General features: G+C 36.1%; 1 protein-coding gene across 1 annotated transcript in view; it reads left to right on the top strand.

The window, feature by feature from the left end:
* The window catches only part of IQCK (IQ motif containing K), a 44982-nt gene that overhangs the window by 10512 nt on the left and 7828 nt on the right, over positions 1–26642 (top strand). Inside the window, exons 5-8 of the mRNA XM_064461795.1 lie at positions 1027–1079; positions 1208–1285; positions 11032–11116; positions 17065–17176. Coding sequence (XP_064317865.1) covers positions 1027–1079; positions 1208–1285; positions 11032–11116; positions 17065–17176 — 328 coding nt within the window. The remainder of the gene's footprint in view (positions 1–1026; positions 1080–1207; positions 1286–11031; positions 11117–17064; positions 17177–26642) is intronic.

Here is a 26642-nt window from a genome sequence, read left to right as displayed (position 1 = left end):
TGTAAGAGGGGTTCAGAAGATACTAGTCAACCTCTTCTGTTACTCCAACAAGAAGTCTACATTCTAGTCTCCACATCATGGTTACTCTGGCTTGTGACAAGCAGAATAAGCACCTGTACTCATTCATACATTCAGTCTGTAGAGATGGAATGTGGAGAGAAAATCTCTAAGAAAAGGAAGGCCCTAATCAATCCTGTATTGATCAAAATTCATGCTTTGAATTTTGAACTCAAAAACGTATTTTACAGCATGCAGTGCTGTCCAGCTAAACAGGTACAGGCTGCATGAGTCACTAAGGATAACCCACTGCAAAGCATTTTGAAAAATTCTCTTTGGTAGTGAAGAAGTCTTAGAACTGGGAGCAAAAGGCACAAACGTTTTGCTCCAAAGCTCCAGGTTTTGAACTTTTTACCTGATGCCCTGTAACGTCCCTGGTATCTGTGGTTGTGGATATATATATGCCTTGTTTCTGCCTTCCTTTCTGGACTACCCAACAGATTATTTCGTCTGAGCAGCCATGCAGTACTCTGCTCTGCGTGTCTTAAGTATTCACAACACCTTCAAGCTGATTCTGTGCAGGAGGAAACAATATTCCATCAAAGTTCCTTCTGTGCCTTGGAAGCAATCACATATTTTAAGTACGATAAAGAACTTCGAACAAAATGGCAAGTAATTTACAACATCTTTCATATATGGGCTCTGTTAATTTCTTTGCAATGAGATTGCCACTTAGAAAGAGCACCGTTCTGAGATCTTTCTTACAGTTATACTGCAGCAAATATCCAGATAGTATATGTAGAATTTTCTCGCTCATTTTTTGACTTGACTTGAAAGCATTAAAAAAAATTCTAAAATTTTGGCTGAGCCACTGACTGTTGGCAGTGGCAATATTAAAGTAGACAGGGTAATGTACTGTATATTTTATTAAATAAAAGCAGTCAATTTAGCTTCTGTTCCTCTCCAGTAGTAAAAACATATGACTAATCCAAAGATAATAAATAATTTGAAACTATCTTCTATCTTTAGAGAAGAAGGACCAAATTTATTGCCTGTGATTTCCTAACTGAGTGGTTATACAAGTAAGTTAATCGTGGCTTTTACTATTAATTATGCTAAATAATTCAAAGGCATTAATTTGCAAATAGAATAGCCACAATTTAAATTAATGTGAGTTGTTTTCTTTCTTCTTTTTTTTTTTTTTTATCAGCAAGAACCCAAAGAGGAAAGATGAGTCATTCACAGATTTCTTTTCTATTCCTTTTGTTAAGGACTGGCTGAAGGACCAGTAAGTTATTGCAGTACTCAGAGTAACCTTTCTCCTTTTATTCTTTTTCCCCTGCTATTCCAAAAAAGTAATAGAGCTTCGATGCATTACAGTTATGCCCTCTAAATGCCCTTTACTGCGTGCAGCAAAGAACTATGTGATGCTTTCTAACTTGATAGTGCATTAGTTACAAGGTATTTTGTACCAGAATTGTTCACAGAGAGATTAGTTTAAAATTCTTAAACATTTTAATTGGAGAGTGCAGGGCATTTGAATAGTCTGGTAGTATTATGAGTATCTTTCTACTAAGGAGCAAAGCAGTGTTTTCAATGCTGCCTCTTACTATGGATATCTTTGAGGATATACAGTCTAGAAATTCTTCCTCTAACTGTGAGCAGCTGCTTTAAAAATACCTGTAATAATCCTTGGTGTCAGGATGCATTTCTGCAGACATTTATGACTTTTCATCTGAGAAACGAACACTTGTTTTGGCAGCCCCAATTGTATATTCCTTATTATTCCTGTAGAACCAAGCTACACAGTAGTTTTGAAATAAATGTTATTGTTCTTGAGGCTGCATTTTGTTTTAAGGTATAGCTGCTGTTTGAGAAAAGAACAAAAGTAAAGTAATAGTCCACCATGAGAGAATAAGAAAATTACAGAGGTCAGATTTGAAAGAAAATTTTCAATTTGAAAACTTAATTGGAGCCTAAGGTGGTGAAAACTTAGAGATTAATGTCTTTGTAGATATGTTTACTTCATTACACTATGTAAGTGGAAATTGAGCTTTCTTGAACTCTTGTCATGTGAAACATAGAACCTTGAGTCACTGGTACAGCAAGAGGAAAGTTCTTTGACATTCACAGGTCTTTGGTGAAAAGCTGGTGATTGTGGCATGAATGGTGAACTTTGACTACCTTAAAGGTAGTCATGTGGTCAAAGTTGTGTAGGAAGCTTCTCTGGTAAGAGATGGGCATCTTTGGAGAGTGACCCATTTCATCTCAACTCCGATACCTTCAGGTACCTTCTACTGCATCATATTGCCCAGCCACTGTTTTTCAAACCTACTGCTGCTAGGACACTTCTGACACTTTTGTTCTGTGGATCGCTAGGTCTGGTCAACAAGATTCCCATTTATGGCATTGAATTTTGTAGTTTGAAAGCTGATTATGAACTGCAGTGAGGTTGTCATACTCGTTTCTTAAGGATGCTGAAGAACTGTTGGTTAGTAAGGCAGTTTTGATACCACTGAATTGTGAGGATGGATAATTGTACCTAAGATAAGTATCTGTGATCACAGTTTTACAAACGTTTCTCTTGGAAGTAAAGCTGACCTAAATGGTTCCCTTCTCTCTCCCGTTCTTCACCCTAACCTGCTGTTGGCAACCTAATATCCCCCTGCCTGTTTGGGAAGACGCTTGGTTATTCTGAGCAGGGACCTCATCTGGGTTAGAAATCTCTCTGCCAAAATGTGTGAGGAGGGTTTGTATAGCTATTTAAAATATAGATAATTTCTCCAATCTGGTTCACCTGGGAGCCTGACAAACCTTTGTATTTGCACAAATTAAGGATTAAAATGAAAAGCTCAGGGCAAGGTGAAGAGAACAAATGAGCTGGTAAAATATAGAGGTGGTGGCAGGAACTGTTTAAGTCAGCTTTGCCAACAAGGGAAATACACACTGGAATCACAGCCTGAATGACTCATAGCTTCTGTTAGTACTCATGCTCCTAAATAATGTAGTGACAGTTCCACAAGGACACTGAAGTGTCAAAATCCTACTTAAATTGGTACACACTTGATCTTAAATCCTATAAACAAGCCTTTAAAAATAATAATTATTAAAATTATTATTAAACCCCAACTTTTTGTGAACTTATCTTAAAATTACAGATTTCATAACAAACACTGCTTATGAAGTAAGCATTATTATAGCAAAGTGAAATATTGCAATATTAAATAAGAATAAAAATGAGAGACTTTATTATTATGTCCTGGATGTGTCATAAATAGTTTATTATTATATCCTTCCAGATACCACATTTAAAATGTAATTGATTCTATGATTTTAATTGTCATTTCCATTTTTATTTGTAAAGGAGTTTTCATTATTACCAGGATTTATTAATTTGTGAAAAAGTGCTTGTCAAATTTTAATGGGAAACATCCTTATCCCAACTGTTAAGAAAAAGAAGTAAAAAGTGTTGCTGCAAATATAAGGGGTAAATTCTTGTGTTGCTTTTTCAGTTACTTGTCTAAATTTGGAAAGTATTCTGAAGGGTCTGTTAAATAGGAATACATTTCTATATTGTGTTAAAATAGGGTTTATCAGTGCAAAGTGGTCTTCATGCTTAAAAAACAAAACAAACCCCAGAGGGATAAATTTTTGTTCTATCAGAGATCCAGGGTTTTTTTAATATATTCCATACCTAAGTATGTCTCTTTTGGCTCTCCTCTAGTGCCTCCAGTTTTTATTTTGAAGCTCAATTTTTTTTAAGAATAGTCAAAGCCACAGTCTTATGAGCCTCACTCTCTGTATGATGTGTTTCTAAATGAGATCTTGCAGCCTACTTTTCCTTTATAAGGACACTGAAATGCTGGATCGTTTCCAGAATTTCAAATGCAAACATTGTACCTTCAAAAGCTGGTTGCTGTAGGTAAAGGAATTTGTTTTCAGCTTTAGTATTTATAGTAATCACTATGATATGAGTAAATAAAAGCCTCGGTATAGTTACCTTGTTTTCCACCGGGTTTTGTATATTAGCAGTAGCACTGACAAAATGTATCCCTTTGGAATCTTTGACTCCTGAAGCATTTTTCAAAAGCAATAGAAGGAGCAGCCTCAAGACTGACTGGTAATCTACATTTCATGTCCAGGAGAACACAAAACATTTCTGTTGTCTTAAAGGACAGCTGTACCTTTCAGAGGACAGAAACTGGAGTTTTAACAAGAAACTAACAAAAGTTTTTGGAAACTTGCTGAGATACTTACTGATGTCCTTATTCCTACATTCAAGGCTGTTGATATAGCCAAGTAAAGTAAATAGAATTAGAGCCTTGAATGTTTTGAACTCCTATAAATATGCTAATTAGCAACACAGTTGCCTTTTGTCAGCATTTTCCAGTGGTGTTTCTGACTGAATAGCAGTGAAGCTCAGTCACAAGTAACCAAGCTCTGTACTGAATCAGGGACGGGGAAAGAGAGTGATCTGTGTTTATGCCCTGATCCCCCTTAAATTTTACTTTTCTGGCCTAGATAGGCTGAGTCTTTATGCTGAGTATCATGAGAATATCACTACCCAGCCTTCTTTAGCATACTGATGAAAGAAATCTGAAGAAAACAAGAAAAAATCATTCCACTGCTCTGAAAAATACTGATATCATAAAAGTCTACTGTGAAGTAAATTTAATAATATGATGGTATTGTTCAAGTTCACCTTCAGCCCTTACATTCAACAAAAAAGAATGGTATATGATAGGTTAGGAATAAGCATAAGTGTTTTCCTGGCTGTTGAAGATCAGTCTTTGTATGCATATTTTACAGGGGTTACAGATGAGTAAGCATTCATTTACAAGAATTTATTTATCTGCATTTTCTCTTTTTCTACACAGAGGTGTTTACTTGATACTCAGTTCAGAAGGGCACATTTCCTGATTTAATCTATCTGTGTGTACCAAAAAAAATGTGCAGATACTGAGAAAATAAATTTATCATGGCTTTAATGAAGTGGACAGCTAAGATAAATATATATATGTCTATAAATGGTTACCAAATCTGAAGTGGCTTTTTGGCAAATATTTGTATATACATATATATACATTGATTTTTTTTTTTCTCCCTCCCCCCAATATTTTAATTAGGTGAAGTCCACTGGTCTCAGCTGCCTTTACAGTTGACTTCATTGTCAGTTCTCAGATGGCCAATAGGAGTAATTTTGCACGGGTGACTGGTTTCTTTCTTTCCATAATATGCCCAGTTTCTACAGGCTTTGCTTTCTGCATACCGGTGTATTTCACTGGTTTGTCTCTAAACCAGCCATGTTTAGAGTAAATGTAATTTGCATTATGTTTTTTTCTTTCATTTTCTTTAATAATTTGAGCTTTAAATTTGGGGGGTGGGTATGATGAGCGGCACATTTAATCGTAATAACAGAAAACTCCAAGAAATATGTCTGTATGGATGCTGTTCTATGTGGAACCAAGTAAAGAATTGCCATTCAAGTAACATGGCAGAATTCAAGTTAATGAAGGAGAAAATTTTGACTTAAAAAGCTACAACTGTGTGTTGGAAAATTGCGCAAAGTTTATGTAAACAGTATTTATATTGTGTAATGGTGTTTTATGAGGTTGAGGTTTTATGGCTACAAATCTTGGTGAAGTGTTGAAACTTGCCTTAATTAAGTAAAGATTGTCAAAATGGCAATGAGAAAATTGAAAGCATATTAGTGGTTTGTGACATCTTCCTAACGTTGCTGTTAGAGCACTAATTGGAGATTATTTTTGCTGCTGTTTGTTAGTTTTTCATGTTTACAGGATACAAGGTGTGATCTGAAGTGCACAAACATCGCTGGAAATGTCCCCCTTGACATGGAATAGGTCCATGTTTGGTTTCCTTCAGTCCAAGACCACAACACTCTTACAGAATGCATAAATGCTGGTCCTACAAAAGAGAAAACTGAGGCAACAGATTGTGACTTGCAAAATAGGTAGCAAGTACTCAAGCACAGGAGGAGGACTGAGTTTTATTGTTAAAATGGATAACTCCTCCCCAGGTAGAAGACATATTAAGAGGCAAGAAGGCCACTATAATTTTCAGACAGAACTTAAGACAAAAGATTCTTGCTCTGTTACTATTTTGGCATGTTCTCGCTACTAAGACTTCTTGCTGTGCTTTTGCTAATTCCTCTCACATTCTTGTTACCATTCACCTGTTCTGCCTCATTCTCCTGTCTGTTACATGACTCTGCCTCCTCACTTCCCACTTTCTCGTGTTGGTTCCACACTCTTTTTTTCTTTTTACTACATCTTTTCTTCATTATTAATAGATGAATAAGTATATATATAGTTTGTGTGTGTTAACAGTTGCATGCATATTATCACCTTGACCACTTTAATAATACTTCTGAGTGTATTTTAGAGTTTTATTATACTGTAATATTTTGCCTCTTTTCTGTTTTTGTTTTGTTAGAATTGTGGCTGAGACGGAAATGAAACAGGAGATTTAAAAGTTAAATGTTTGTATACAACCTATAGCCTGTATATTTGAGGACATTCAGAAGTCAAGTGTATTTAAAAGACCAGCAAAGCAGTGGGGGGTGCAGAGAATGGAGGGGGCAAAAGGGGTGAAAATATTTTTTTTTTTAATTCTTTGTTTAGCTGTTGATAGTATTAAGGAGCTTTTACTTGGAGAAGGTGATAGAGAAGAAGAGTTCAGACAGTTAGCAGGGGTCATACTTCAAAATGCCTGCTCATTTGCACTTCCTTTTTTCAGATGATTAAATTTGGTTATTCCCAAATTCGCAGTCCTTCAAAAATATACCCTCCATATAATGCACAAAAATGTTTTATTATATATTGTAAGGATTTTTTTCCTCCAAATACTTTTCCCTTATTCTAGTGCATTTAGATTACTGGCAAAGAAAGTCAGTAGTTAGTAATTTCTTACTGACTGTTGAGTAGTTGAATTAATACTAACAATGTTGCAAAGAGAGGTCTCGGTTCATACTCAGTTTGACCTGTGAAAATGTTCTGGGCTATTTTTGTCAAATGTCTGTGGGAATATTTCCCTGTAAATCTGTGAGGCTCACACAGTGATAGTGTAATATGTGATTAATATGTCTAACTGGTTTTAAATACCAGGTCAGATAAATCAGTACTTCAGTGTCTAAATGTTTATGAAGAATCTTTTTCCCGCTTTTTGGGTAAATGATCTGAATAGTATCTATAATCAGAGGTTTTTGAGATATTTATTTTGGATAAAAACAATACTCTCTCATTATTGCACACTCTTGCAACTCTGGATAGGCATGTAAGAAGGACTTAGTATGCTGTAATATTTCTAGATTCTCTGAGTAGAAATAAAAAATACTGAAAATATAAAAGAAAACTACTCTGAAAAACTTCCAGAACAATTTTTTGGCTGTTCAGACCAGTATATTAATTTTTTTGAATACTCCACAAACTAAAGACTTCCTCAGGATCCTTTTTTTAAGAGTTTTTAAGAGTTATGCACTGACTCTGTCATTGCCTGTGTTCAAACATGGTATAAATATTCAAAACAAGTAACGGTCACAGTCAAATTAAAGGTGAAGTGGTGGCTGTTGTATTGAAACTTACAGGCCTCCAGAAGGCCTGATTCTTGTTGTTAGGGTTGCTTCAATATTTCTGGAGACAAGCTTTCTAAAACCAGCGAGAAACCCTGATCATTCATTGACTGCATCTGGATATTCCACTGTTACCTGCACACCGTCCACCCCAGGCACTGATGCTCTCTGTAGCTGGCACGGTGGTCCTGCAGGGAGCTAGCTGTAAGGCTGATGGTTAGATTTGGTGGTTGCCTGTTACTGTTAGGGAACAGATTTGAATAAAAAGAGCAATTACAAAATCTTGAATTATACATAGTGAATATTTTGCTTGATTAAATTTTTTTTCTTATAGTTCCTTTTCAAGGAAGGAATCAGACCTTCTAGGTAGGACAGATTGCGAACTTCATGACAATTGGGGTCTCTGGAGATTACTGTGTAAAAATACCAACTGTATACAGTATCCATCAGTGCGACTATGCACCCCCATAAGTTAGCTTGTCTATTGTGGTGACAAGGTAATGGAGGGCCTTTTTTTCCCCCTTCTCGAGAGTTCATTGAGAAACCCAGCTTCTGTTCATGAGGAAAGGGTTATCAAGCATTGGAACAGGCTGCCCAGGGAGGTGGTTGAGTCTCCATCCCTGGAGGTATTTAAAAGAAGGGTAGATGTGGTGCTTCAGGATATGGTTTAGTGGTGGACTTGGCAGTGATGGGTTAGCGGTTGGACTCTATGATCTTAAGGGTCTTTTCCAACCTTAATGATTCTATGATTCTATGAAATCATATACACCTTTTTCAGTACCTCATACATTTATTTAATGCAACTCTGCTTTATATCTTCTGGATGCCAGATTCTACCTGCATAATATAACGTAATTAGTAAGTATCTCACATAACTGGGATCTGTACAAGTTTGCTCAGAAAGCAAGAAACTGTTTTTGCTGTGTGTTTCTGGAATTTAACTTTCCTGTGGTCAGTGTCTGCTTTATTCAGATTTGGTAAAATACAAAATTAAAGAAAAAACATTTTACTGATGCTCTTCCACAGGTGCAACTTATGTTAAACAATATATCTGATGTATCAAAAGAGATATCAATCTGTTTAATGTGTGGGCTTTTAAGATTGTGCATAATCAAAGACTAAATAAGCAGAATATAGTTAATGTACCTTTTACTGTCAGTTTTAATCTTCTTGGAGGCATACAGCTGTCTTCTGCCACAAATGACATATTCCCTCTTTTCCTAGTTCACTGCTGAGGGGCGATTGCCGCTGCTCAGATTCTATTTTTATTTGATCCGAAGCCAATTGCGTATATTCTCTTAGACAAAACTGGACCTGGCATGAATTCTGTTCTTTATAGCTGTCCTGCTGAAATGATTGATATTTGCCAGTGACTGTCATACTGAAAATTAACTCCCATTCGTTGCTTGATTTTATGTTGGTTTCTCAAATTTAGTGTTGGTTTATAAACTAGATAATATTATAATTTGAAAATGAAAGCAAATTAATGCTAAAGTCAGCCTTGCAGGCTAGGAGAAATCTCAGTTTTTTCTTCAGAGATGTACTCATTCTTCGAGAAAGTTCAATGTCTTTGATATAACTGCTGTAAAATATGTAGGTCTTTCTGTGATTTTCCCACTCCAAGTTTTGGTTTTCAAAAAGATCAAAAATAGATCAGAGGATGAAAGCCTATCAGCCAAACCAGCACAGTCCAAGTTCATGTTTTTAAATCTGATTATAAGAAGCAGTTAGCTCAGGAAGCCTTGCTTGTCCAGCACTTAACAATTTCCCTTGAGCAGTAGAAATGCTAATTAATGTTCACAGAGCTAAAACTATTTAGCTTAATGGAGAGACGTCTTTTTATTTTTGTCTTATTTCTACTCTTCCAAACAGACCAAGGTTTTCTTTCACATTAAAATAAATGCAGGCCAAAACCCAGCTGACATGATGTTGAGACCAATTTAGCTGAGTACACAGACTCAAACAGTGTAGTCAGTATAGCATTAGATAATAGTTAAGATTGTGCTCTAGGTTGAAATGCTCCTTCAGTGAAGACAAGCCCTAAGAGAAAGCTGTCAGAGAGCATAGGAAGCTTACTAGGGCAGAGACTAATATGAATGAAATTAAGTGAAAGGAAAATGTAAGCTGTCAAGCCTCCTAGCTTGAGCTGTAATATACTGTAAAATAAATTTCCAAAAGAAATGGCAGAAGTAATGTTTTAGCAAGAAAGTGTAAGACTGCATAAATAGCTTGTTAACTGATGGTCTTTGCAGTATATGTGTCTTTATAGTATGAATGCAATAAATGAAGTTCCTGCATGGGTTGCATGTGTCTGTAGTTTTGGTAAAAGAGGTACTTTACAACTGGAATAGACAAAAACATATTTGATAGTTAAATCCAAATGATTGCTGCATCCAAATTCATAATGCTGTGGTCTTCCAAGTCAAAGCTGTGTTCAATCTGTGTCCCATGCAGGGAGGGTGGCTCTTAGCAGCCATTCTAATGCTGTGCCAAGTCTACTGTTCATAACTGCTATGTTCATGAGTTGCAATATTATTGCCCTAGAGTTCATTATCTTTAAATTACATTTATTATAAAGTAAACTATAGAAATTACTTTTGTTTTCTCCTTTTCCACGGATACTTTCTGATCATCGTCTATGAGAAATAAATCAACATCTTTAGAAAATAGCTTTTGAGAAGCAAGGTTTGATATAGTGATTTGAGTTTTTGTTAGTGATGGCTGAATTATAGTTTAGAGTGTTTCCCATTAAAATTGGTAGCAACAGAATCACCAAAAATGCCTTCAAATTACTATATCTTTTGACTGAAAATTATTCACTTCACATATATATTACTTTCTTTTATCACCAAACAATGTGTATATGCCATCAAAAGTAAAATTTCAGCATTTTAAGAACCTGTTTAGACATATCTAAACATGGATCTATGCTTGTGCAGGTGTGATAATCATTACTTTTTTCAGTACAATTTACTTTTAAGTTAAATAAGAATGTAAATTAATGTACTAAAATATATTTATATACTAAGTATTTAATAATTATTAGAAACAGTTATGTCATAAGTCTGTTCATTGTTGCACACACGCTAAAACCTCCTTTGCTGTACAAATGGCACACCCACTTCTCTTGCTCCCCTCCCACCACCACCTCACAACCTACCATAATGGTAGGAATTTGAAATCCATGTAGAAGAATAAGAAAGATTACTGTGCTCTATGTGCCATTTGTATATTATTGTTTTAAATAAGAAATTACTGTAGTGTACATAACACAGAATGTATTTTAAAAGGAGAAATTCTTTGTACATTTTATCTTTGGAGCAATAAGAAATGGTATCTTTCAAGCTCCTGACTAGCCTTTCTCTTTTTTATAAAATATACTGTTAGGGAAAAAAGTATTTTATATTTATAGGCTGTCTGTTTAAAAAACTTTTTTTTTTTTTAAGTCCTAGGCCACCAATTCCTCTATCTCTCCTTCTATCAGAAGAAGAAGCAAGCATAGTAATTCAGTCCTTCTGGAGAGGTTATCGGGTAAGAGCAATCTATAATTATTTTGCTTGATGTTGGAAACCATAGGACTGTGAAGGCCCCAGGGAAAATCCTTACATAAATTCTAAGTAGGGGATACTATAAATAGCTGCTGAGACCCCTATGGTTCATTGGCTTTGGATGTTGCTCTGCCTTATGCCTAGTGACTACATTTTTTTCCACAGACGTTTATGCTGATGTAATCTCACTGTTTTCCTCAACAACAGAAAACCTGCAGAAATTCAATTTTCCAAAGTACAGTTAAGACTGAACAATATTTTTTTTAGTTAATCTTTGGCTAGTTGCTAAAGGATGGAGTGTTATTTTGCTTCGTACAGGGTTATGTGACGGAGTGTGGAGATGCACAAGGGGGATTGGTGAGGTCTGTTAAGAAATAAAAGCATGCAGAAACAAAGGAGAAAAAATCGAGACCAAGAATGAGACAGGAGATGCAGGAGAGTCATGGAGGCTTTTATTCAAGGAAAGGCAAAACAAAATGGCAAGCAGATGTTGCAAGCCATACTAGTAATACAACACTAACGCAATTCCCAATTTAAGGGGGAAAAGCAAGGCACATAAATACAAAGAAAATTGGCTAATACTATTATTTTGGGGGGTAACAGCCATGCTAAGCCTAGGGTACAAAATAAATTATTTTGCAAATCCTGAACAGAATCTGTCAGATATACAGCTTTATGCCTTGGAAAGAAATGGACTTGAAATTCAAGTGACTTTGGTGACAAAGAAATGTCTTTGCCTTTATCAAAATTTAAGCTTGTAAACAGTCTCCAGATACAGTAGTAATTTCGTTGTGATGGACAGTGAGACATCTCTGTCTGTACATCAGGAGCTTAAATAACAGTCAGTATAAACCACTCTCTGTTAAGTTCTTTACTACTTCTAACAAGCATAAATATATTAGTGGCTACTCTAAATGTGCTGTGCAGCCAAAGATGATGAAATACCTTGAAATGATAATCTTGACTGATAGGTTTTTGTGACACTTTCTGCTTTTTCATTTTCCTTTATTTTTCTTTTTTTTAAACAGAGATATCATTGACACTAACGTTAATTAGCATTGACAATATCACTGCAGGCATCCTTACAGTGGAGTATTGCAAAAGCAACTGTTATCCAATAAAAGTTATGTTTGCTGAACAGTGCAAGGTTGCTCAGATTCCTTGTGCTTCTACCAAAGCTTCTGAAGGGCACTATCCTTCATTGCAATATATATTAACTTCGAAATTTTTACAGTAGTATTTATCATTCTAAACCAGTTCCCAGAAATGAAAAAGAAATTGTAGTTATAAATTTAGGACACATCAAAAATAATTCAGACTGTAATATTAGTTGTTACATGTTTTAGCTTATTAGAGCTGAAAGAATGTGGGTTTTTAAAAGTTAAAACTTAAAATAAAATCAGAATATGAAACAAAAATCCTAAGTAACAAGTCACTACATAGGGCAATGTGTTATCCTTGGGCTTGTAAATTAAGAGAACACTAAACTTAAATGGGATTTCATTGCATTAATGATAAAGTATATTATGAAAATTTACCAAAGAATTCAGATTATTAGCTTTTAAAATAAATAGGTCTGTCAGCTAACACCGATTTGTTGTGGTAACAACTGAACACTTACAAATAATGCCCTTTTGCATTCTAAGGATATTATTGTGTCAGTATTTTAATCTCTTTTCTGATGTTTTTCATTAAACCTTGTTTTATCATTCACATAATTTGGAAATTTTAAACACTATTATTGAAATAAAAGTTTACACAATGTGATAACAATGAATAATTAAACACAAGCGCACATACATATTTTGTATGGCACTGTGATAAAGGAACCGTGTACTTCACCATTGGTCTTCTCAGGATACACTTTAAAGGACGTAAAATCACATGCCATAGGTGCTTGTTTGAAAGATGGATGGAGAAGGATTCTGGACTCACTGTTGGATTTCAGAAAAACTAAAAGACTCAGAAATCTGGGCAGGATAGTTTTGTCTTCAACAATGCTATCCCAAATGTGAACCATATAAGTTTTTTATTGGTAAACAATGTCATATAAAGTGTGAGAAACTACAGCAAGTTATTTTTCTTGGCCCCATCTTCTACGGACTCAGACCGTTTTTGAGGTATTTAATAGACCATATTGATGTAGGCAGTAGAGTTTATCTAGTTATATAACTGACTGAGCATCCTGTCTTCTCATGACACTTCACCTGTTTCTGCTACAGTGAGCTGTCTGGGTGTGCTAGTATCAAAACCAAACTGCAATCAGCAGTAAAGGTTTTCCTATGTTAAGGGGAAAAAAAAGCAATAGGTACAGAATATTGAGAACTTTTTGATAATAAAGCACGATAAAAGCAGAACATTAATCCTTAACTGAAGCAAATTTCAGAAAAATACTTGTTTTGGTAGTAATAATTAATGGCTGCCATTAATAAAGTCCTTTCTACAATCTTTCATACAAAGATGTTGATGAGTACTCTGAAGATTAGTTCAAGTTTAACCAAGAATTAAATTCCAGAACAAACAGCAGTGGAAGCTACAACTGCTGGGTAAGGAGATCAGAAAGGAAGATGTCATCTTGAGGTGTCTCTTTGAGGGCAAGCAGGAGCACCCAAATAAGGCTTGAGGCAGTTCTGTCATCAGAATTCTTTCTCTTCACTCCTCACCATCCTCTTTTATTGAGGTTCTGTTCATCTGTTGTGAGCAGTATTCAGGATCTGATGAAAGCCCTTGATTGGCAGGTATCAATTTTCCAGGCACTTTACCAATAAAAGAAGAACTATTCCTTCACCCCCCTACTGCAGAATCTGTGCTTAGTGCCATTTGTTTTATGGAGTCTTTTTATTCTTTATAATTTGCATAACTGTTCTAGACTGAAGGGATTTTTTCAGTAATACAATTTCCTCTAATGTCTCTGGTCAAAGCTTTAGTGTTATTCTTCGGCTATTGCGCAACATGTTCTCACCTAGCATTGAAAGCAGTTTATTTTGACTAAAGCTTGTAGTATCATGGAGTTTAAATTGGGCAGTGTTATGTAAATATTCAGTGCTATTTTAAACATAAATATTGTATGAGCTAAAGTTAAATCAGAATTGGAGCAGGTTTATATCTTACAAAGTGTTGTGCTTTTGCTATCACACTTTATATTCCTTTCCAGCAAGTTGTGGCTACTATCAAAGGCTGAAACCCCAGAGGCTGCACAAATACTCACTCTTCTTTACAGCAAGTGTAGATTCAATCTAAGTGACTTGGGTAAGAGTGAACTCTCACTTCAAAGACTCCTTCAGTGCTTCGTGCATTGCTGGTCTGCAGTCAGTGTATTGCAAGATCACAATTGCTTTCTGCATCCTTAAATGATTACAGCCTGCAATCAGGTGTATCAAAGGAGATACACATCAGTTGTTTGGACAAGACTCTTGACCCTCTGATAATTTGCCGGAGATTTTGCTGCTGAGCCATGGCTTTTTAATCGTGGTAGAATTGCACACTGATTACAAAACAGAAACTACTTTCTGACAAATTATCCCACGTATGCTAAATTATAATCTATTAAGCATATTTAGAACATGTTGATAGTATTTTCTTAAGTTCCTGTTACCTGTTTACTGCAGGTGCTGTATCTGTGTTCCATTTTCTTTTCTTTCACTTTTCTGAAAAATCACTTTGTTTTGGGAGCTCCTGTTCACTACTTGGATTCAATGTCGGACTTTGGAGTATTTGAGTCTATCTGACTATGCCTTTATCTCAGAGCCCTCTATTTTGCTATGTATTTCACTATACTTTCACTATTTTATTAATCTAGGGAGAGTATAGAGAATCGACTATACTTGCCTTTTTATCTTTTTAACTGTTAAGAGTTATTGTCTTCATTTTCAGTATACAGAGATCACTGTGGCCCTGTCAGAGGCCAAAATACAGGTCTTGTATAGCTGCAGTTGTAAATGGACACTTCTTTTTTTTTTTCAAAAATTTTATAGTTAGAAATAGAGGTAGTAATTTCTCTGTCTTCCAGCCTCTTTTCTGCTACTGTCATTCATATGTCCCATAAGCATTCCCTTAACCCTTTCCTGTGCATATAAGCTGACTCCACATAATACGGAATTATGGATTCTATAAAAGCTTACATGGCAGTATAAAAGAAAAAAAAAACTCTTGCAAGCCTAAAGAAACTATGCTGTGTTTGGGATTGTGTTGTATTTTTTGAAATAGGATTTGATGGATTTAATAAAAAATGGTTTCGAATTTTTTGTATATCTGAAAAGATGATCGCTAGTAACAGTAACTTAATTTTTTTTTAATTTTTAGTATTTCATATCAACCTTTTAAGAACTTCATATAACTTTTTCAGAAGATAGTAGAGAACTATATTAGTATAATGGGATATTGTTAGAGGCCTAAGAGGTATCTGATGTCAAGTCACTGAGTAAAAGTCCTGCCTGTCTTTATTGATCATGTAACCTTGTATTGTATTTCTGCTCTGCCAGTGCACTATCTGAAATGTAGCAAGTTATCTTCGCCTAAGTGGACTGAATGGTGCTGTGGGAGTTCAGCTACTACTGTCTATTGCATTCTTAACTGCACCACAAAGGAGAAATTCTGGGTGGAAAGAATACTTTTGATAAATAATTTATATTGTTTTCTTTAAGGGGTTGTTTAGTTGGGTTTTTTTAACTAGTGGCAAACTAAATATTACACTTTTGCTCTGTATCTATCTCAGAAAAGTGGGAGAAAACCAGATTGTAATGGAATGGACCAAGAGAGTTCAAATCACAGAGCAAACTCATTACCATATCATGTAACAACAAAACAAATATATGAATTTTTCTAGAAAACTAAGTAGTCAGCTTCCTGAAAGCAAAAATATGCCAGGAGAAACCAAGCTTATTGCTGCTTGTTTCTACCATGTTATTCAACATCAGCCTGAATTACTAGGACATTAAGTCCTAAAACATAATGACATTTAGAAAAAATAGAAACTGCATTTTTAATAATTCTATTATAATTTGAATATGACTCTAAGAGAATAATCACTTACCAGTGCCTAGGCTCATAGTAGCATGTCCCTTTCCCGCTGTTGTCAGAGGGACAGTATCTGTCTGGATTTTTGCTCTAGTGCTGGAGGTGGTAATTGTGTGAATGCCAAGGTAGACAACTGGCAACATACTGCTAATTAATCAAATCCTGGTTAGAACAAGCGCAAGTAGCAGAGTGGTAAAAGCTGTTGATTCAAAGCTAGCTCTCATATTAGTAGGATCTACACCAGTACAAAAGCAGTAACAGAAGACTACAACTTAAATGGAGTCAAGGCCTGTAACAATTGTCATTTTATGTGGAAGCAGGATTATGCCCTTCATAGGGGTGATTGACTGACAAAGAATATATATCATGTAAGCGTTCCAATTACTTTAAATAACAGATTAATGGCTCTCTTGTTTGTGAAAGTTGTATGGCTGGGATTGTCAGTAAGCCTATTTGCAGCTGGTAGCAGGTGCGAATCAGTTTGCTGGAATAAATTTCCTGCTGTATGACCCTTCATGCTCCTCTTCTGCTCTATTATGTTGGTCAATGGGTTGGTTTTATAGTGTTGTGGTTTTCTAAAGGCACTAATACCCTTCAGCATAATGCTTTAAATTTTAATTAACTGAAAGAATAAGCATCTCACTGCAGTCACATTCTCATGAGACCTTGGTAATCAAAATGATCCTCTAACTGGCATATTTATGTTTTCAATGTGATTCATCAATTATGTGGTTTTTATTTCTGTATAAGTTGAAAACTGTAAACCTCTGGGATTGTGATTTTATATTAGACCTGCAAAAAGGATGGATGTCATGTATTTGTCCAGCCACGACCCCGTGAAAAATAATTTCTCATTGTCTTGGGTAACATGAACATATATAATTTTAGCTGCATTTTCTGTTTGCCCTTTCCCAGGTCCGCTGTGATAGTGAAATACAAGAGCTACGTCAGTGGCAAAAGCAGCTGAGAGAGGACAAAAACATTATTAAAAAAGTGAAAGAATTCTGGACTAAGCAGGAAGCCAAAGGTAGGTGAATTAAATTGTAGGTTTTAATGATTTATTTTCTTTTAACATTAAGTGTTAGACTTTTATATTTTGAGTTGTATTAAGAAATAGGACACACAATAAGACAGGAGTCATGAGTAAGAAGAGAAGGCAATGTCTGTTGGAAATGCCTGGCTCTTTCTTTACAGACACTGCTTACCCTTAGTTGCCTGTATAGCTGGAAGTGACAATTAAAAATACAGTACAGGGCCAAAGCTCAATAATTTCAGAGGATGATGTGCACTGGCACAGCATTTCCTAGGGCAGGATCAGACCCCTACCAGCTACACAACATGTAAATACTGATTTTTTTTTACCAGATGGGTTGTTGTAGTTTTTCCAACTGTGGGTTTTCTCTCTGGTAATGTTCTATTGGCATTTTCCTGTTGTTATTTATAGCAGAAGTTGGCCTGTACAGTTCTAAAAAAAAAGAAAACAAACCCAAACAATTCAATATAATTGCCAAGGGAAATGAGGCCAGATTGCTTTAAGAACCAACACTGTAACATGTTTCCTTTTTGCCCTGGTTGTGAACAAGGCTTTACTGACAGGGCCAAAGTTTCATTTGCTCACTCAGGCAGAGCAGTATCATTATGATTATTCACCCAGCCTCTTTGCCTACTAATGCAGGTGGATTCACTAACTTCTCAACCAGTCTACAATTTATCAGCCTCTGAAGGCTGGACTCAGGTGTGATACATGTAGGGATGTGAACCGCACCAACAGATGGAGATGAGAAGAGGTCATTCAGCTATGTTGTTCATGTGGTGGAGAGGGAAAATTATGTTGCACCTGTCACTATTGTGTGGTCCTTCAGTCTGATGACACTGTCGCAGATGTGCTTTCAGGTGGCCGATCCTTGCTGTGAACTACATAGGGGTATTCAGGGTGCAGTTTCACGCAGTCAGTTGGATCAAACTGGGAGCTGCCAAAAGGGTTGATTCCTCTCTGTAGCTCTTGCATCAGTTTTATTAATTGTGTAACTGCACAATGGGTTTGGATCGGTGAGGGGTTTTGGTATGGGGCAGGTTAGTTTTACACAGTGTTGTTGCCACGTGATTGCTGTATCTAACACAAAGGTGAAAGTGAACTGGGGAGAGAGAGGGATAATGACTTTCAGCAGCCCACAGCTTCATTAAATCGAGCAGAATATGAGACGGTATTCTCATACCTGGTTACTGTTCATGGCTGAGGAAGTGCCAATCTCTAGGTGATTGGCAGGAGTTAAATGCCAGGGGCAAGTCATGGCTTAGACCTCTTCAGCTCAGTACACAAAAGCACATCTGTCAATGCCCTCATTCTGAGCCTGGTTTTTGTGGGGCTTCGACTGGGAAAGGAAAAGACTTACATTTGAATTATTGCAGGGTGAGAGACTTTAGAATAAGTTTTCTGTGAAAAGTTTTAAAATGCTGCATCCTGGTCAGTGAGATACCTACTCTCCAGAAAAATCTACAACTCTGGATTTCAAGTGACAGAAAATTGATGATGTGCAATTGGAATTAGGCAGCTTAATGGGAGGCCTTTGTCCTCTGTGTTGCCTAATAACCTAGGCAGTTTTTCACTTAGCATTGAATATTTGTGCATTACCATTTGGAGCTCTTTCTCTTTTGTTTTGTTGGTTCCCCTTCAGGTGCCTCATTTCTACACATTTAAAGTCTAAGCCAACATACTGAATATGTCCTGCTGGGTATTCACTCAAATGTTGGTTTTTTTGTTGTGTTTTTTTTTTCCTTCTTTCCTTATTCTCTACACAACTTAACAGTTCTTTTTAATTAAATTGAGTTACTGTACTCATGCATAGATATGAAATAGGGTATTCTGGAATTATGTGTTTGACATCCTCACAGTATCCTGTATTTTAGAAACTACAGTAAGAATGCTTATACATAAATAGTACTTATTAACATCACTACTGTAGCAATAGGAGCTTGTTGTAAGTGACTAGAACCTTGCAATTCCTCGGTAACTCTAGTCATCAAATCTTTTGTGGGTGTTGTTATTTTCAAAACTGTCCTGCTTTTTAACAGGTGATACTACTAAAACTTCCCTGTGAAGACTTGAATTATAAAATAGTCTGTGCTCTGTAAATGTCAAAGGAATTAACATCAGTCAGGTCATAAACCTTATGCACTGCAATTATTCTTTCACATTTTATTATGCATCCATTCTATCTATCATTATTTACAAGTAGATCAGGCTAAAATGTTGGCATGAAAGTTCCACACATTTCCCTTTCTGCTTGCAATTTTCTTTTGAAATTTTTGCCTAAAGGTGAAAGGAGTTACTAGTAACGATCATTGTAACAACTGGGATTACAAAATATCGCCTTGTTTTCGGTTTTCCTTATTTTGATGTTTTTTCCTTCACACAAAATAAATGTGGCACTCGGGGATAAGAATAACATTTAAAACAAATGCTAGACTCTTGTGAAATCCCAGCACCTCCAGATGGGCTACTTTTTATAACAGCATCAGACACAAAGTTGTATATTGGTAAGTTGTCCATGTTTTCAAGCTCCCTCAGCAGCAAACCTTTGATTCCCTAAACTTCTTTTCTATTATTTCCGATGCATATCTGTTGGATAGCATGAGTTTTTAGGACGTCTATTCAGGGTAACGTTGCAGTTATACTGTGTTAAGTTTGCTGTCAAGCCTTCTGAAGTGTATGCAGAACACCAACTAATTCTGCAATCAGAACTGGGTAAGTAGGTATTTCCGCTGGGTATTTTCTAATGAATACAGGGTTTAGTAGTTATAGTATAAATCTTTCCAATAAATACCTTAATGCATGGTGCTATTGTAACACAATTTCTCCTCTGTTTTGTGAAGTGGAACAGTATTTAAACTCTCACACAACAGCTGTGCAGCAAACTCCAGGTAGTACTGGGAGCCAACGTTTTCAATGGTTGCTCTGGATTTCTGAAGTAATCCATGTTTTGTCGCATAACGTGAAGTGAATCAGTGGCAACTCTCATCCTCTAGGACAGTGTTCACTGTTAAAAAGCTGCCTTTGTGTGCCTCCTCCCTTAATCCTCTGCAGTGCTCACCTGCCAGTCGCATGCACATGCTGGTACCACAGGGTGACTTAATGTTTCCTGTTGAATGAATCACATTCAAGCACTGCATCCACCATGTTCCCCAGGGCCTGGACAACCTCAGCAACATCTTCTGGCTTACCTATGCCAGACAAAGCTCTTGCACAGAGGGAGGTCTGTCTCCAGTTCTGCTGCTTTCCCTGTGATGAGAGATGGTGACTGTAGCAGCAGCTACTGGATAGTTCTGTGGTGTGCATGTTTGCAAGTGCAAGGAAAAGCATTTTCCAGTTGGAGGTATTTTCCTGCCCAAACAGGCATTCTTTGTGATCTCCAGGGAAAATGTGTGAGCTGGATTGAAGCTCCTGCTGGCCAGCTTCAGCTGCCTTGTGCTGTTTAATAGAATGTGTCCCATAAAATCCGCTTCCATTGTAGTAGTGCAAGACTTATACTATATGTATTACATCCTGAGTTCATTAGAAATATCCAGTGGAGAAATCTACTTTTCCAATTCCCATTGCGGAAGTAGTTGGTGTTCTGCGTACACTTCAAAATGCTTGACATTACTCCAATGTTCCTTCCCAGTATTAGGAGTTCCTGTCCATATATGGAGTCTGCATGGATATTGGTACTGATACCAATACAAATAGCAATAGATTTCTTTGAGTAGGTTTTTAGATCTATTGAGAAGCAGGCTTATAATTGAGGACAGTAATGAATGACACCTCCAAAGCGGTTCTGTATGTATACGCCAACAGCAGGACCACAATGAAAGCTGTTCCCGCATGTTGTATTTCAGCTGTGGACGCTTATGTGTGAATTCAGTCTGCAGAATTCTTAGGGTAGAATTTTTTAAATCATAAAGACAGCTGAGTATCACCTGATATCAAAGCTGTCATAAAAGACATTGTTTTCAAAACCTTCCTTTATGTATCATGGCCTCCTCACTTGCCTTGCTATTACAGTATTATATATTGCAAGGTGTTATGAGATGACAGGCTTTTCTGTGTCTGCTCAGTGCTATGTGCAGGACCTTTTGATCACTGCTTCACTTTATTATGAAATGTTGAGAACAAAAAGAATTTTCTTCAGGGCAGTACACATTATAGTACAAATACCAAAACTGGAAGAATGTCACAATTTTTTTTTTGTGATAGCAGTTTGTTACAAGGCCTGCATAGATTTTCCAAACATTTATTCATATTTGTATTGCAGTTTTAATCCACAAAAGGTCAGGTTTTATTCATCAACCCATGCAATTGCCTAAGGGATATTTTATAGCTGAAAAGAATTCAGAAGCAAAATCATACATCACCACAGGTAAAAATCGTATTTATATGTGTGCATATATATAGGGTGTTCGTATGCAGTAAGTGAAGTAGAATTCTTGGTTTTAGTAGCTTAGAGTAGAAGATTAAACAAAGTAGTAACTAGTGACAGTGTACAAAAATGATTAAAAATAAAATCCATGAGACATAAGTTGTCTTCCAGCAGTCCTGACTGATACATAATGAAAACTTTGGCAGAGCAACCAAGGTTTTCTTGAAGTTTTTGTGGGATTTCAGAGTGTATTTACTAAGGTTTATGAAGAGTTTACTTTGAAAAAAACAAAAAAGGAGGCGTCTTTTTTTTTTAAAAAATAGAAGACATAAATAAATCTGGTTTGTGATCTGAAAACAGTGGATTCAAGTTTACTGTGATAAAACTAATCTCATTATAAATTTAGAAAATAAAAGCCAAATTCTTCTCTTTGTACTACATGTTTAGTTCTGTCAGTGTTAACTGTTTAAAAATTGCATTTTGAAGGTGATAATAGAAGTTGACCTAGCAGGCTTGCTAATTCATGTTAAATGACTGCAGTTTAATGTTTATGTTTTGGACTCTCTGTTTTCAGTTTGTTAGCATTTACATCATCTCATCAAGGCATGTTTTTTCACGTGTTCCATTGTCCACGATACCAGTAAGAGTTACAGATGCAATACATTTCCCATTTATTTCTAAGAAATAAACTCATATTTACAACATACCACTGTGGAAAAGGATATATATGATATTAGATGATTATGTGATTGTATTTTACAGTCTTCTGCCTGTAAAATTTTAAAGGTGAAAATTACAAGGGCATTTTCAGAGGACAGCATGAAACGATTTTCAAAATGCTGCAACTCAGAAAAGTAAGGGCTAAGGGTGGAGTGGGCTGTGTCATTTAGCAGTTGAATTGATTCAAGAAACCCCTGTCTCTGAAGAAATTAAATCTTTCCATAAACTATATTTATGTTGCTTTGGAGAGTAATGTACTGATAAGATTTTCTTTGCTGCCTTTGCCAATTGTTTCAAAAGGAAAAACAAATTTCCTTTTAATCACTGTCATAGAGCTTTCCTGTCATCAAATCAATTATTTTAGGACTCTAGGACACACAGCTGTTTCACCACGTCAAACAAAGTTGTAAAATTGCCCCTTTTGAAATTTTTTTCTTAAACCAGTGCAAATTTGTATTGCTTATATCACATTAGCTTTCAGTATTATAATATTGTTTCTGTAATTCCTTAACTGAGCTCTGCTGAGTTAATTTAAGAGCATCCATACATAAAATAGCCTTGGGGCCCAGACAGATGGCTATTTGGAAACAGCTGTACTAGTTTGAGAAGTTACTGTCCAGGGGTTTTCATTATCAATCTCAGCTGTGATGCCATAATTAATTTTGTTAGTGCTCCAGCTGCTCTTATTTCTGCTATTATTATTCTGCTGTTTATTAATGTCCTTAAACCCTCTTTCATTGTAAAGTCAGCAAGGTTAGTTTAAACTGCTTTTACCAGTGACTCAATCTAACCCAGATGACTCTGCACTGAAGTGGATTGTGAGCAATCATACAATAATGAATAGCATAACGAAACTACTTCTTAACCTTGCCTTTCTGCGCATTTGGTTTAACTGAATTCATTAATTCTGTTAATTCAATTAAACCCCTTTAATTAAACCACTGAGCTCTTCACATCAAGCAGGACACAGCATCTATTGTTACTAAAAACTCAGATGTCACAACTAAAGCATTAAGATTCATGATCAAAAGAAGAAAAACTTTTTTAAATAAATACAGCAATTTATTACAAAGTTAATGACATTATGAATAACAGTGAAGTATCTCTTAAATTCGTACATGACTCCAACCCTGTTTATTAGATGCTGTAAACAGTGTTGAATCAAACTGTAGGGGATGAATGGTGAGCTGCCAAATAGCTTTTAAAAAATGCTGACTCGAGCAGTAATGTGATTCTATTGGCACTACTAGAAAGATCAGCATACCTTCCATGAAAATATCAGCCAAAGACTCAGTTAATGTGAGCTAATGCTCAGATTCTGCTTTGTTGTGTCTTTCAGGACAATGCTATGTATATCTTATTTCATGGGTATGTTTTAGGCAAAGATGTATAATTTTATGAAAGTATGTTTCTATAATCTTGACCAGTGTGTTATTTAAAAAGGATATTAAGAGGAAGTTAGAAATGTAAACTGATTTTCATTAACAAATCCAAAGGCATCCTTAATTTATTTTTCTGTTTTCAGAAAGTATGTTAAAACGTGTTCATTATTATTGAAACAACTAGTTTTAGTTTTCATTAGAACATAACCAGAACGAAACACTTTTGGGTTTTTTTTCAAGTAGGGACCAAAAGTATGATTTTTATGGGGCAGCTAAGGTGATCCAACAACTTCCCTGTTAAAAAGGCAGTCTTGTCCTTTCTTGACCAAGGTTTCTGCCATCCTTTCCTTTTCTTTGTTCTAGCGATCATGGCTTCATGGTGAGTTGGTTCAGCTGGCAGATCTGACAAAGAATTGCTCTTCAGTTCTGTTCTGCTGCCCTGCAGGTTTTCTGCTGGGTCAGCGTGATAAACTGACTTGCCTGGTAATGACACAGTCCTTACATCCAATATAAGGGAAATGGTGCAACAGTAACAGAGAGAAGGAAAACTGCCCATTTGTGATGGCCGCTCACTTTTAGATCAGCTAAGCTGTCCTGTGCCTGCTGTGTCATGTGAAACCATACCCTACATAGTATGTCTGCTTGGTTTGGTAGGCCAGGGTATAATGTAGCCTCATATAAACCACTGATTCTCCCCCTGCTTCACAGCATGTTTAAAGCATCTCTTTTTTTTTTTTTTCTTTGTTTGTAATTCTTTATTCTTCTTTCATAATAGCTTCATGCTATTTGTTACTTGTTTTGAAAAGTATTCTGGGATAGAAGGTGTGAAAACTTTGCATGGAAATGACTTTATAAATTAATAGCATCTTGCAGGACTGTTGACCTCTTCAATGCATATGCCTGCTAAATTTCTTTTTGAGCGCGAAGAAAAAGGTGTGTTTCTTTCAGCCTTTGCCTAAGGTCATAAAGCTACAGCATTCTTTGCTGACATTATGTTTGTTAAACTGCTCCAGTGCTCTAACATTACATTCCACAAAATGATCTGTATTTAAGGGGTGATAGTCTCTACTTTCAGACTGAAAATGTGGAGAGAAGCATAGCACTCAAGACTCAGTTGAGTGGCTCACAGCTTTAGACTTATAGGGAGAAAGAGAATTCTCCCCAACATAGCACAGCTGATGGGATAAACTTGTTCCAGAATATTTTATAGAATTTTTAAACTGTTACCTCCTACAGAAAATACAGCCAATAAAAACCCAACCTCCAGAGGATGTGAGTGAATTGCAGATGAGCTGGGGCTTTTTTTTTATTTTGTCCTTTCTGCTTTCTTGAAATTAATGTAAATGTATTTAAATAGGTGATTTAATAACCTGCCTGTTATTTGAGATCATGTTTGGCAGGATGTGACACAGTGGCATACACAGCAAGACTGCTTTTGGTTTCATGAGGCTGATGATCTACCATGAGACTGTCTTGTTTAGAACTTCTTTTCCCAGCATGCATTTAACTAGGGCTGTCCATATCAATTTCATCAATATCTGCAGCCTAAAACATCCATCTGAAACTGGAAATAATTCGCTGCCTCTTCTTGTTTTCTAGCTGGTATCCCACATAGCTCCAGTCATATTTTGCTTTAATGTTTCCAAGAAGAAACAGGCCTTTGCTTTTTGATTAATGACCTGGTTAATTTGATTTGTGCCTCCATGCAGTGGACAAACACCACCTACTCATGATTCTGAGCAGTTACACAGATGAAGTACTGATGAGACATCACCAGAAATGAAAAAGTATATGTCCTACAATGAAAGGAATTTGAAAATATTTGTCCTTTTTATGAAAATATCTAAATCTTTATTCATCACTTATGTGAACAAACCACGTTACTGACACTGTCTGTTACAATGGTTATTTCTCTGCTGGTGTGCTGTTGTAAAGACAATTGGTTCTGTAAACACTTCTAGTACTTTCAGCTATTTTATTTCCAAAGGGCATTTTCTTCTTGTGTAAAATTTTATTTTTAAAAAGCATTTTTCTTAGGGAAAAGAGTAAAAGAAATAAACATTCCTGGTTTTATGGCAAAAACAATTGTGAGCGTATTAGCTAGCAGTTTTTACAGATCAACTGTAGCCTTGGCTTTGCAAGGTACCTCTGTAACAATGAACGTACACAGCATGTGGAAAATCTAAACCACACTGAGACAGAAAGTAATCTTCATAGCAGGTGGGGGCATTGATTTCCAGATACAGGAGGGAATATCCCCTTACATTCCATTTGATTTTCAAGCTGTATTTCTCCTTTGGCAGTAGAAGTTATTACTCACCTATACTGAGAGATTTTAAAAATACTTCTTTCATAGAAAGAATCTTTTCCACTGAGAAGATGCAACCAGCAACATGCTAAAGAACTCAAAATGTAGGTTTTCTGTCAATTGAAAATCCTTGAAAATGTGAATGAGATTGCAGATAAAGGGGAGAACAGGCTGCATATTTTAGGAGCGCTAGAGCAGGAACAGATGGGTGCTGTCAAAAAGCAAGGAAATACAGTCAGTCACTCCTTATACAGCTGTGATAAGTCTCCACCTGAATTACGAGAAAGGATTCAAGGGCTAAATATGCTTACCAAGTTAAGTTGAACAGGGGAAATCCAGTCTGCATACTTTGAAGGATGGCTGTATGTAATAGTATCAAAATAAATAATCCTATCGCATGACCTTAGAGGTCTTTTCTAACCTTTATGATTCTGTGATCAAAGCAGAATGAATTGAGGAAGGGAAAAACGATAAATTCCATACCAAGAAAAAAATGGCTACACTGTGAAACTTCTTGGAATTCATTCCATAAGCAAATAAGCATGTGAGTACAGTCATGTGCTCTAATGCATCCTTATTAACAGGGCCATAGTTGAAGTTACAGTTGCATGCATGTTTGTGGGACGAAGTAGTCTCCCAAGGGAAATATTGAAAATGGGATCGATGTATATATATAAAAAGGGAATG

This window comes from Phalacrocorax carbo, chromosome 10 (assembly GCF_963921805.1).
Source record: "Phalacrocorax carbo chromosome 10, bPhaCar2.1, whole genome shotgun sequence".
Taxonomy (NCBI): domain Eukaryota; kingdom Metazoa; phylum Chordata; class Aves; order Suliformes; family Phalacrocoracidae; genus Phalacrocorax; species Phalacrocorax carbo.
Note: the sequence above shows the minus strand (reverse complement) of the source record. Positions and strands in the feature narration are given on the sequence as shown.